Raw genomic sequence first — 13,201 nt, 5'->3', positions numbered from 1 at the left:
CACTTCCCATCAATTTTGTCATGTTCATCTGCCATGTATGTGGCAGTCTGAACCTGATTTTTGATTTTGTAAGCTAACCTCTGTTAATAAAAGGTTTATAAAGTTTATTTTTGCCAAAGATATGCAATTGTTGCATTATATATGGTATTAAAGAATAAAAGAGTTTTTTCTTTTACTGATTTATTGTTTGTTGTTTGTGATCTTTCTGGATTCTGAAAGTAATTCCAACGATATCTTTCCTCTGTGTCATTATCGTTATATCTGTGGTGTGGTCTTCCCTATTATCATAGAATTAAAATGATTATTAATTCCATGCCTAAGGCCCTTACTGAATACTGCGGAGACAGTGTTCTGATTTATATTTTTTGAAAAATATTAAGTGAAAAGTATTGTCACCAAGTAGGGATAATCCCCAAACAGAGTTCAGATGCAAAAGCCTCTAAGTGGCATCTGAAATTTTCTTCTTGAATGATCATTTTTATCAAGCTCGTAAATTTAAGTTCAATAATTTCACTTAAATAGCAATGAAAATGACCTATTAATTGTCATTTAAGTGAAACTACTGAACTTAAATATACGAGCTTGATAAAAATGATCATTCTAGAAGAAAATTTCAGATGGCACTTAGAGGCTTTTGCATCTGAACTGAACTCTTCATATGCAACATTGTTGTCAAATAACCGTTTTATTCAGCAAGTAGACTATCCAGTTGTAATCTAAGAAATTATAACTTATTGATCCCGATTGTGTAAAAATTCCTTAACATTTGGCGGTCCAAAGAAACATCGAGTCAAGAAAGAGGTGTTAATCACGGCTGATATTATTTCAGAAACATCCAAAGGTCGTGTCTTGTGGGATACGTTATTCCACCCAGTAAACTGTTCATTTTGTGTAATTACGCATACAGAATTAACAGTGCACAGAATATATTTTGCAAGTTTATATTTTGCGAGAGTATGCAAGTATACAATGTTTGTTGTGTTTTTGACCTGCTTCTTGCTTTTGGTGGATTACAGCGCCGTCCAGTGGTCAGTTGAAGTTACAGACTCTTGAAATTCCCAGGAAACCTGGCCTGTTTTTAAACACCGTCTTATGTTTATGTGTACAGAATTAGCCATAATAATATAATCATGATTCATTATAAAAGCATGTGTGTTATGTGGAAACGTGGTCATCATTGAAATGTGGAATCGAATGGAGCACATTCAGTACAGGCATTGCTTTTTTTAAAAGTAATGATTAAAAATAGATTTTTAAAAATGATTTTAAAGCTATAAAAGCTGCAGTATCTGCTCTCTGCCTTCTCCGTGTGTGGCTCTCTCGCTGTCCACCGTTCCCTTGACTTGCGGCATTGAACCCCTGGCCTTGATACATGAGCCATATCTTCATAACAGATTCCTCTTCTTTGTGGACTTCCTAAGCCCAACTGAGGTTTGAGTTCAGGGTGCCATGTAGCGCAGCTGCTGTAACTGCCACACACTCCCACCGCTCACAAACACTGCTGCCTAAAAACAACCCCAGCAGAACCACAGCTCTCTGTATCAGAGCTTAAACATTATTGCAGGTGCAAAGATAAGAACAAAGGCAGGACTTGGACAGAGTGAAACTCACTCCTTGTCATGTGCCTCAGTTTGTGTAAAGCAGCCTGCTGCGCTTTACTTTAGTGTGGATGTCCAGCGAAGGATTTATTAATGTACCGTAAGTCCGTTCGACTTAAAACTCCCATATTCTCAGACATCCTCTCTCATACTGTGGGTGGCCAGTGAGGTTACTGTGACCTTGAACAAACCATTCCAGTGCTAAAGTACTGGAATATTTGCGATAAGAGGGGATGATGGCAAGGGCTATAAATGTCTTCTCAGTTTCAACACGCATGAGAAATGAAATAATACAACAGACAAAGGAAAACTATTTGAATGGACATGGAGTTTTTTTTTAATGTTGTGTAATTACATTTATATGATGGTTGTTCTTATTTAAAAAATGAACAAATATACAAAACACACTCCTCATCTCAAAAACTCACTCCTCAGTTTCATTTTTAGCATATTTCTCTGTCAGCAGTATGAGCACAAATCCTTAATGGGATAGTTCACCCAAAAAGTGAAAATTAAATGTTGTTCCAATCTTGTATGCCTTACTTTCTTCCATGGATCACAAAAGTTATTCTGTTTCAATTACTTTTGTTATCTTTCATTGTATGGAAAGGCCAGTAAAACATTATACAAAATATGTGACCCTGGATCACAAAACCAGTCATAAGTCGCACAGGTATATTTGTGGCAATATAGCAAATAATAGATTATATGGGTCAAAATTATCAATTTTTCTTTAATGGCGAAAATCATTAGGATATTAAAAAAATATAATGTTCCATGAAGATATTTTGTAAATTTCCTGCCTTTAATATATCAAAAATGTATTTTTGTGAGTGAATGCAGCACAATTGAGGACGTCGTTTGGACAAATTTAAAGGCGATTTTCTCAATGTTTAGATTTTTTTTTTGCACCCTCAGATTTCAGATTTTCAAGTAGTTGTACCTCGGCCAAATATTGTCCTATCCTAACAAACCATATGGAAAGCTTATTTATTCAGCTTTCAGATGATGTATAAATCTCAATTTAATAAAAATGACACTTATGGCTGGTTTTGTGGTACAGGGTCACATATCTCAAAGAAGAAAAAGTCATACAATTTTGAAACATTGTGAGGGTGAAATGATGTGATGCCAGAATTTTGTTGAAAGATTAAGAGATCTACATTATTCAAACTAAAGATATCACCTAATCTAAATTTTTAACACTAGTGCATGCAGGATATGTCAAAAGTAAATCAAGCAGCATCTTGTAAATGGTTTAAGAACTTCTACAGACATCTGAGTCAGTTGACCTGAGAGGTCAAGCACTATATTATCATTATGGGATGCCTTCACCCTATTTAATGCCATAGAAACCTTCAAGAATTCTATATCCAGACTCCACATTTTCCTTATTTATCCTCATTTTTGCCACAAACCAGCATATGGTTTCAGCTGGTCACACCTGTGTTATGGTGGATTGAGTTGGTGGTCAGTGCACTTGTGCGATGTGCACCAGGGAGTACAGTGTTCCATCACTAGTCTTAGGCGAAGGCACCATGGCTCCGTTTTGCCCCGAAGAGATCTCTGTGCGGTAAATGTGCGCACGCGTTTTAAAGCAGCCGAACCGGCTTGTCAGAATGAAGAAATCCCTCCTGAAGGTTTTAGTGAAGAAGGCGTAGAGAAATGGGTTTGAGCAGGAATTTATGGGGTAAAAAAGCACCAGCAAGACTTTAGCATGAGAAACTGTGATCAATGGTAGTTTTAAGGCAGCGGAGATGGCGAAAAATGAGATGGGCGCCATACACAGGAAGTCTGTGAAGATGAGCACGGCCAGGCGCTTGGCTATACGCATGTCTGCGTTGGCAGGAACGAAGGTAGGGTTGCGGACGGTCAGGTAGATGCGCATATAACAGACGCACACAACCAGAAAAGCGACTACGTTGAGTATGAGCAACAGCACCACATATCCTTGTGAAAGCCCTGTTTCTACATCCATGGGCAGGCAGATGCTGGTCTTCCTGTAGCTGCTCACTCCCAACATGGGCATCAGAGCAGTCAGCAGGGCGAAAAGCCACCCCGCTGCCATCACTGCGCAGGCATGGCGCAGGCGCAGCTGGCGTTCCAGCTCCATGGCATAAGTGATGGTGTGCCAGCGCTCCAGGGTAATGGCAGTCAGGGTGTAGACGGACAGCTCGCTGGAGAAGACCGTGAAGAAGCCGGCCACATGGCACCCTGCTCCCATCTGCCAGTCGATGCCATAGTTGTAGTAGTGGGACTGCGTGTAAATATCCACGCCGGCGATGAGCAACAGGTAAATTCCCATGCAAAAGTCCGCGAAAGCCAAGTGGCACATTAGAAACCTGGGAACGGTCAGTTTGTAGTGACTGGTGAGGAGCACCAGGAGAACAACTAAATTTCCCACGATGGCCAGTATGCAGATGAACCAGATCAGAACACGTAGGAACATAAAACCCATGATGTCTTCGCAAGGGTTGAATGCATCTGGTGTAGGGTAGCAGGTCACTTCTATCACATCCTTACAGTGGTCTTTGAAAAAATCTGGCTCCAGGGTGAGGGCACCGGGGTCGTTACACATTTGATTCTTTACAGATCTGTGTGAAACACAAAGTGTACAGTAGGTTTTCAGTGTTAAAAGAAGAAAATGAAAAATTCTCATGTTGTTTCAAACCTGTATGACTTTTTTCTACCATGGAACAGAAAAGGATACGTTTAGCAGAATGTTCACGCTGCTCTTTTCCATACAATGAAAGTGTATGGTGACCAGCTCTTGAAATGACAAAAAGGATCATAAAAGTAGTCCATAAGACATATTGGTCTTACAATATTCCAAGTCTTCTGTATGCTTCTATATGAGCGCTTTGTGTGAAAAAAAGTCGGTTTGCGTATTTAAATGTGTTCAGTCAATATCTTTTACAGCATTTTGGTATCAGTAATGCCTAAACATAGCTTATTCTTGTTTTTCTTGTAACCTTGTAACCAGATATACGGAAATGTAAGAATGAAATTGTAAGAATTCATACGAATTATCCACGAATTCGGAAAAAGGTCAAATATTTCAAATAATTGCCACGAGAGTGCGCTGGAATGCACTGGAACATTCAGTCGATTTTTGCATTTAAAGTCCAACTGAAATCAAAATTGACCCTATTTACTTTGTAAGCGCATATTACTGGTGAAAAATTAATCCGTGCAAGTTAATACACAGAAAAAAATTGTTTGCCGTCGTAATCTTTAATCAAAGTCTGAAAAGTTACTTCCGGTCTGGAATGGCTGATGATGTAGGTTTGACGGCTTGGGTTGGGAAACGCTTAACCACTCCCCTCAAACCGTTAGTCTGCTATGAGCGAGAGATGGAGAGGAGGAGCGCTAGAGTAAAACCCTGCCCTCTGTTCAATATTTCTTTTTCACTGGGAAATACGCCACAACACTGGAGAAAAGTCGTTTGCAACTTCCGGTTCACGCGGACTTTAATTTGCCTGTTTAGACTAATGCATAAAAAAACAGACGACAGGCTGAATGAAAATGAAAATTCACTTTCTGACGGTAGGTGGCACTTATAGAAAAGCAGAAATTACCCCAATACACAGAGTGCTGCGCAACTTTTGGTTTCTGGCACATGCTTGTCATAAAGAAAGGAATTAATACAGCTGTTCAGATTTTTGTATTAGCTATACTGTTTATCCATCAACATCAAATACAAGAGTACAGAAACTAAAGAGCCAGTTCCAGATGTCGGCCAGCAAAATACCAAATTTTATGTAACAGCAGTGAATCTCGACATGTGACCAAAAGTGCATATTTTATTGGTTGGCCAGCTTTATTCGCTATGCGATGGAAAAGCAATTCTGACGCATTGACGATACACTAATATCTGTGTAAGTCATAACGGACTCACAGCTGCTCATCCAAATTAAAGTGTTTATCGCACAGAATATTCGTCAGGTTGTGAAGAGACCTTTATGGAGCTTTTGCGCTTTTTGGGACCATCTATTTACAGTGTATGGAAAAGAGCAGCAAACACATCCTGTCTAATAACTCCTTTTGTAAAGGAAAGAAACCACATAGGTCTGGAACAATATGAGGATGAGTAACTCATAACAGATTGAACAGATGTGATGTAATTAAATGTAATTTTGTAACTGACTTGTGCTTCTTGAAGTTTTTGAAGGCGCAGCAGTGGCTGGGGTATGTCAGATTGGCTTGCAGGAGCTCAGTAAACAGCTCAAGGCTTGGAAGCCTCCTTAGAGAGTAGACCGAGATGGCTGTCAGAAGCTTAAGGGTCCTCAGCATGCTTTCTGGTAGCGTGTGGACGGCAGTTCGTGAGATGTCCCTGTAATGACAGCAGCCATTTCAGTGTCTAATGCAGGATTTGATGTGCGTAGATTGTTGTTGAACTATATGCACACACTAATTGTGTACAAACCAGGTAACACGTTCGTGTGAGTGTAACAGGAATTGCTGTGAGAGCTTGTCCTGAGGACATAGAGTGGGTGTATGGTTTGTCCAGCTGGTGAGTTGTATTGTTGTTGAAAGTCAGAGTTGTTCATGCTTACAGAACGATGGGGCCTTCAGCTCCTATAAAGGCGTAACTGTGGATGTGATTCAGCTGCTGGTTTCCCATGAGAAAGCTGTGAGAAAGAGAGAGAAAAGGATTAGACGAAAGATTAGAGGTTTTATGTGAGATGCTAATTTATAAATGTATAAAAAAAATAGAACTGAACTCACAGTTTCTCAATTTTGGTACCATTGAATGCATAGCTGTCTATCTCACGAATTCCATTCTTTGTTAATCTCCTACAAAGAGTATATTAAGATTTCCAAAAGTTTAGCGCGTTTAAAGAAGTCTCTTATTCTCTCCAAGGCTGCATTTATTTAATCAAAAATACAGTAAAACAGTAATATTGTGAAATATTATTACAATTTAAAAGTAACTTTTTCTTTATTAATCTATTTTAAAAAGTCATTTCTTGCTGTGATGCAAAGCTGAATTTTCAGCATCATTAATCCAGTCTTCAGTGTCACATGATTCTTCAGAAATCATTCTAATATGCTGAGTTGGTGCTCAAGACACGTTTCTTATTATTATCAATGTTGAAAACAGTTCTGCTGCGTAATATTTTCTTGGTGGAAACTATACGTTTCTTTTTTTAGGATTCTTTGATTAATAGAAAGTTCATAACAGTATATAAAGTATAACTCTGTTACATTTTCATGTATGGTAAACATTTTGGTAACACTTTAGAATACTGTTCCTTCATTAATGAATACCTACACAGGAACAAATGAGTAACGCACTATTAACATTGTAGTAACTACTATTAACTAACAAGAAACTCTGATTAACGAATTAGTAAGTAATCGCGCTCAGATGAATGTGGTAGTTCACTATTAGCTAATCAGTAACTACTATTTTTCATACCTCACTGAAGACTTCTAAGAACTACTATATACAGGTTCATAATTAATATTAATAATGCATAATATATAATAAGGGAATGGTAACTCATTAGTAATTAATCAAGTGTTACTACATCCCTCTAAAGGAACTACTAATTATTTGGATCAGTATTCTAAAGTGAAAAACATGATAACAACCTAATATTGACTGAAGTCTTTGTAAGCTTTTAAGGCTTTTGTAAGGTTTTGGATAGTAATGACTCAAGTGAACTACTACAACATTCTAAAGGAACTACTAATTATTTGGATCAGTATTCTAAAGTGAAGATCATGGGAACACACTAGTAATGACTAAAGTGTTACCAAATCCATCGGAAGGAATTGCTATTCAAAATCTTACAAAAATCTCAAAAGCTTACAATGACTTCAGTCAATATTAGGTAGTTATCATGTTTTTCACTTTAGAATACTGATCCAAATAATTAGTAGTTCCTTTAGAATGATGTAGTAATAATTGAGTCATTACTAGTGGGTTACCATTACCTTTTATTATAAATTATGCATTATTCATGTTAATTATGAACCTGTAGATAGTAGTTCTCTGGGAGGTATGAAAAAATAGTAGTTCTTGATTAGCTAATAGTGAACTACTACATTCATCTGAGCGCTATTACTTACTAATTTGTTAATCAGAGTTTCTTGTTAGTTAATAGTAGTTACTAGAATGTTAATAATGCGTTACTCGTTTGTTCCTGTGTAATTATTCATTGATGAAGGAACAGTATTCTAAAGTGTTACCAACATTTTGTTAGTCAATTTAATGTAATTTTGTGTAATATTATACAAAAAAAAATTATAATAATTTAACAGCAGTTGAAAGTAGCTTGTGTTTGTCATTTACTCCAAGACAAACTATTCAATTTAAATGCAAGTATAGTGTGCATTATTATTCAATAAATCAACAACCCGTCACATCATTCATTCCTCACATAAAGAATAACTCTTTGGGAATAATCAATTACACAGCTGCACTTACAGCTCAGTTATGGTGGCATTGGTCAATCCGAGGAAAGCGTTACTGGGAATTCTCTCTATGTGCATGTTGTCTTGTAGATCACTATAACATAGATTTGATATAGCAGATTTATACAGTATATAGATCATTTATTCTAATAAATATACATTAAGACAGTGACACAGGATGAGTAGAGACTTACAATAGAAATTCAAGAGCAGCAGAGTTGATTTTTGAAAAATCAGGCAGGATTTTAAGACCAGTGTTTGATATTGTCCTGGAGGAATACACACACACACACACACACACAGAGAGAGAGAGAGAGAGAGAGAGAGAGAGAGAGAGAGAGAGAGAGTGAGAGAGAGAGAGTGAGAGAGAGAGAGTGAGAGAGAGTGAGAGAGAGAGAGAGAGAGAGAGAGAGAGAGTGAGAGAGAGAGAGAGAGAGAGAGAGAGAGAGAGAGAGAGAGAGAGAAGAATGAATGTAATACGTCAGAGTGGCATTTGAATGTTGTCTTTGCATCTGTAGCCTATGTTTCTTGTGAGAAACATTTAATATGGAAATTGACCCGTGATTCTGCTTTTATTGAGGTCTTTCAGGACACTTAACATAACTCAATTCTAGGCTAAAGCTAATGTGGGAATATACTCCCTTTAAATTGCTGAACTACAGCTTGAAACCGCAATGCTTCAGAATTTACTAGACCCAAGAGTAATGAAGACAGAAAATAACTCACAGATACTGTAGCTTTGGAAGTCTCCAGAAGGCATCTCTGTGCATCACAAGGTTTTTGGATTTTGTTATAGTTCTGTCAGATAGGTGGATAGATAGGTTATTATGTGTTTCATAATATTTACTGCAATATTTGTTTCCAATGTGTCAACAAGAACGTGATTGGACGTTATTTCCACATGCAGTGCAGTAATATACATTTCCTGTAGTTCTGTCAGGTTGCAGAAGGCAAAGGCTTCAATTTGCTCAAGAGCACCATTCTCGGACACCACTCTGAAGAGGAGAATAATAATCATATTGCGACAGATATGATATGAATGTCTAAAGCTTATTGCAATGCATCAAATTGATTCAAAATCTTAATTGCCATGCACAATGTTCACTTTTTACATCTATTGAAGTGCATCTGGGGAATTCAAATCACTTCAAAAATACTGATTTGAGAAATGAAATAGAATAAATTGACAATAAAGAATCACACTTGTCAATTTCTCTCACTTAGGTTTTGCAGTATTTTCCTGTGATACATATCTCCAGTGTTTGGGTCACTGTTAAACATCATGTTCCATATTAAAGTCTAAACATATTCAATCAAGACTAAATATCATGTGTTTATATGCGCTTTTGCCAAAATAAGCCAAAAGCCAAAATGAGTTGTGGGCATTCAGTAGCAATTTCTCTGGTTTTTGATTGTTTGAATGCTTTCTAATCTCCATGTGCATTCTTGCTGAATCTGCACTTCCATGTGTTAGTAGTAAACATCTCTGTATCCTTCACTCTTACACTCACATTCTCTTCAGCTCATGTAGTTCAGACAGGGCTTCTCGGGGAAACACGCTGATCTGAGTCAGTTTGATCTCCCTGCGTAAAATTAAATAGAAGAGATGTGATTCACCATCCAATAATTCATTACCATCAGTGTATTACAGTTATAAATATCACAGTCTGTTCAGATGTGAATGTTTTATAAGCAATCAGATGTAAAAGTTGGCATAGCTATATCAGATATGGCCGTTTAGTTTAGTTTAGTTTAGCATCCACCAGATTGCCACTCATTTATTTTCAATCTAAATTAAAGGAGAACTCCGGTCAATTTTAACATTGAGCTCATTTTTTTGTAAATTTGGAGTGCTGTCAGTACAAAGAACAACGACAAAAATCGGTGTTGCCTACACCGTGTTATCCTCTTTTTAAAATTTGCACCCTGTTGACTTCAATGGGGCAAGTTTTAAACCTGCTTTTAGCCTCTTAACATCCTTGATGTGTCATTACAAGTGCACAGCCAATGTGAGTGACTCCAAATTTACTAAAAAATGAGCTCAATGTTAAAATTGACCGGAGTTCTCCTTTAATAAGTCACTCAGCCATTTTGGAAAGATGTAGGCAGCTATATGTTCTATAGGTAATGGGCATATAGCTGGTATTTACTTGAATGGAGGGTGCGCTATGAAATCTGGCAGACTGGCTGAAATCACACTATCATGGCAGTTCATAACTCTTTTCACATATCAGCGAATTGGTGGTTATTGTTTGGTAATTTATAATTATTAATCATGGTAATTTACATGATTTCGGACCTTGATGCTTACTTTTTTTTCTAAAAATGGCATGTTTCTGTACGAATCAGTGTATGAATTTTCTCATGAGATAGCGCCAGCTCATTTTTAGAGTATCAGAATGTGTGTGTGCTCTTAAAAACTCTTTCCAAGTGTTTTGTGAACTATAAATATATGTGAGCTGTATCCTCATGAAAGTTAGTTTGAACAGAATGAGTCATAGCAGAAACTAGGTCATTCAAGATGTGAAATGTTATGAGAAATAGGAGCAGTTACCAGTAGCCTATTTACAGACAACTGAAAATCATCTATTTAGTGTCCAGCTTTTTGTGTAATTGTTTTTGCACACTGCCATTAGTGTATGTGTGTTCTTCCTGTGGATATTCATGCCTGTAATCCCTCAGAAATGCAGACAAAGCACACTGAGTGCCTTTTAAAGCAAATGGTGTTGGTACTAGAGATATGGAAATTAAAGATTAGAAAAATCACTATATCTTTGTTATATCATTTGACTGTTTTGATTCTTGTTATTTTTACTTATTTTGTCCCTGACTGAACTTTGGGAGGGTTTATCTGTATGGCTGACCAGTGGTGCAAGCGATCATTATTTTTATTTTTGTGATTTCGTTTGGTGCTGTTAGTTAGTTTGCAGAAAATACACACTGCAGCTTTAAGAACTCATCATACATGACAGAATCAGGGTTATTATTGTCAACTAAAACTAAAACCATTAAAAAAAAAAAAAAAATCAGGAAACAAATGTGAAATAAAATCAAATTAATTTTTTTTTTTTTCATTTTGTTTAACTTAACTTTGCTTAACTTTCATAAAGTTAACTCAAAGAATAAGAATCTGATGTTTCAGAGACATTTGTTTTGATCTTTGCAGTTATAAAGAGAGAAAACATCTGTAAAGCACAGAACTGTTCATTCCCGCGGTGCCAAATGGCACGCTGAGAAACACAAGCTGACAAGCTCGTGATGCTCTTTCCATAATGGAAAAGTAAGTAATGAACCCAAAGCGTAGACAGACATTAGTGTGAAATGTGTGATCAAGCAGAGCCATCTTGAGATACATTCAGCTGGGCAGCCTTATCCAAACTGACTGACAGTCGGCTCAAAACAGAAATACAACCCATGATTAACCTGCTTGAGGAGCCAAAGATAGTTTCATCTTCATGTTTACCTCTCTGTCTCTTTGACTGGCTGAAATGAGTTGACTTAAATAACAAATGAATTCATGCGATACATTTTGCATAAAAAAACACACTCCCCCGTATATCATTCTTGAGAATTCATTTGAGGGACGATAGCCTTGAGATTACAAAAAAAAATGTTCTGGGTCTCACAACAGAAACATGTATTCTCTCCAAAACCACAACAACAAGCTCTACAATAACAATGTAATTGAGATTCTCCGATTTTTTTTTATAAGGCTGTCAAGCTTTTGACATTACTTTCATTACTATATGATGTTAATTTAAATGATTATTTATTTAATAATTTTATTTAAAATAAAAGTTTGAAAAATAGCGCACAAGTCAGTATAATAAATTTTTAAATTAAATATTTTATTTTGTAATTTACAAATATTTTATTGTAACATTTAATCATAGTAATTGTAATGAAAATTGATTATACTGATTGTATTTAACCATTACAGTTTTATCATGTGATATTTATAACATTTTATTTGAAACTTTATTTTTATAGTTTTAGTTAACAATAACAACACATACATACTGTAGCTTCAACATCCAAAACAACTATGTGGAATCAAAATATTTGAAATGAATATAAAATGTAAATGTTTTTAATGTGGAACTTCGTGTCCTTAGCTATTTAATACCTGAAATTCTAGATCTAGTTGTTTATTACTATACATGCATTTTAACGTGCATTTGTGTGCACTGTAAAAAAAAAAAAAAAAAGTTGAGAAAACTTAAAAGTTTAAGGCAACCAGCTGCAGGATATTTTTGAGTTTTCTCAACTTATGTGTTTGAGTTATCTCAACTTTTTTCATGTTAAATAGTTGTATAAACTTTAAAAACTGAATTTCATACAAAACGTAAGTTGGATTTTTTACAGTGTGGGTGTTTGTTTATACTCACACAAATGTGGTATTTTTCGGTATATTTCTTGGCATCTCATGGACCTTGTTACCCAGACAGAAGAAACCAGTTGTACCAGTAAATGAGCAGAAATGAGATCCAGCAAACATGCCTCCTGCGGTTGGCATGGACCAGCCGAGACTAAAGCAGAGCATCATCCACCAGTCCATCCTCTTTATCATCTTCTCTTTTAGGTGGAAGGGTTTTTACAGTGTTTGTGAACTGAGGCCTCTAGTGTAGCGTCCTGAAGCAGCTCCTGGTCTCCTCTGATGTTCAGGTGAGTGCTGGGCCGGACCGCTCAGATTGGTCTTGGTAAGGAGTCTATGCGCGTGCTGTTTTCTGGTTGTAGAGGTCTGTTCTAGTGAAGCTGAAGCCGCCGGGAGGCTGATCTCTTTCTAAGAGGCGTGTTGGTCAGATGTTCTACAGCCAGAGCCAAGGGAGACCTTGGGAGAGAGGTCCTCTGATAACAAACAAATGTTTTGTTCATTCCTCCCCTCCGAACCTCATTTCTTCAGAACGTGAATGCGGTCCTCCCATCTACACTGAGCTCCAAAAGTCCTAGAAAAGCTACACAAAACAGTCTTCCTGTGGCAATATTCATTGTGAAGTTACCATTGTTACTTTTTTGGCAATATAAGTGCAAACTACTTGGTAAACATCTATTTTCCTTCTCTATTCTATTTGCTTGTGCACAATTTCCCTTTGTGGAATCAAATTGACATGTAAGGGAAGCACATTATATGAATTATAGCTGGTTTGGCACTAGTTGGCTTGTGAGCGCTGGGTTCCCTC

General features: G+C 36.8%; 1 protein-coding gene across 1 annotated transcript; it reads right to left on the bottom strand.

Annotated features, from left to right (window-relative positions):
* Window positions 1-1,934: 1,934 nt before the first annotated feature.
* On the bottom strand, window positions 1,935-12,825 carry fshr (follicle stimulating hormone receptor). The gene is made up of 10 exons (XM_079852225.1): window positions 12,410-12,825; window positions 9,533-9,604; window positions 8,942-9,016; window positions 8,748-8,819; window positions 8,216-8,290; window positions 8,035-8,115; window positions 6,327-6,395; window positions 6,155-6,229; window positions 5,746-5,931; window positions 1,935-4,192 (listed from the first exon to the last, which is right to left on the bottom strand). Exons 1-10 carry the CDS (start codon window positions 12,589-12,591, stop codon window positions 3,070-3,072), a joined length of 2,010 nt encoding a protein of 669 aa, XP_079708351.1. The 5' UTR covers window positions 12,592-12,825; the 3' UTR covers window positions 1,935-3,069.
* Between the last annotated feature and the right edge of the window lie 376 nt (window positions 12,826-13,201).

Source organism: Squalius cephalus, assembly GCF_949319135.1.
Source record: "Squalius cephalus genome assembly, chromosome: 19".
Classification (NCBI taxonomy): domain Eukaryota; kingdom Metazoa; phylum Chordata; class Actinopteri; order Cypriniformes; family Leuciscidae; genus Squalius; species Squalius cephalus.
The sequence above is the reverse complement of the archived record's forward strand: the minus strand, read 5'-3'. Positions and strand labels throughout refer to the sequence as shown.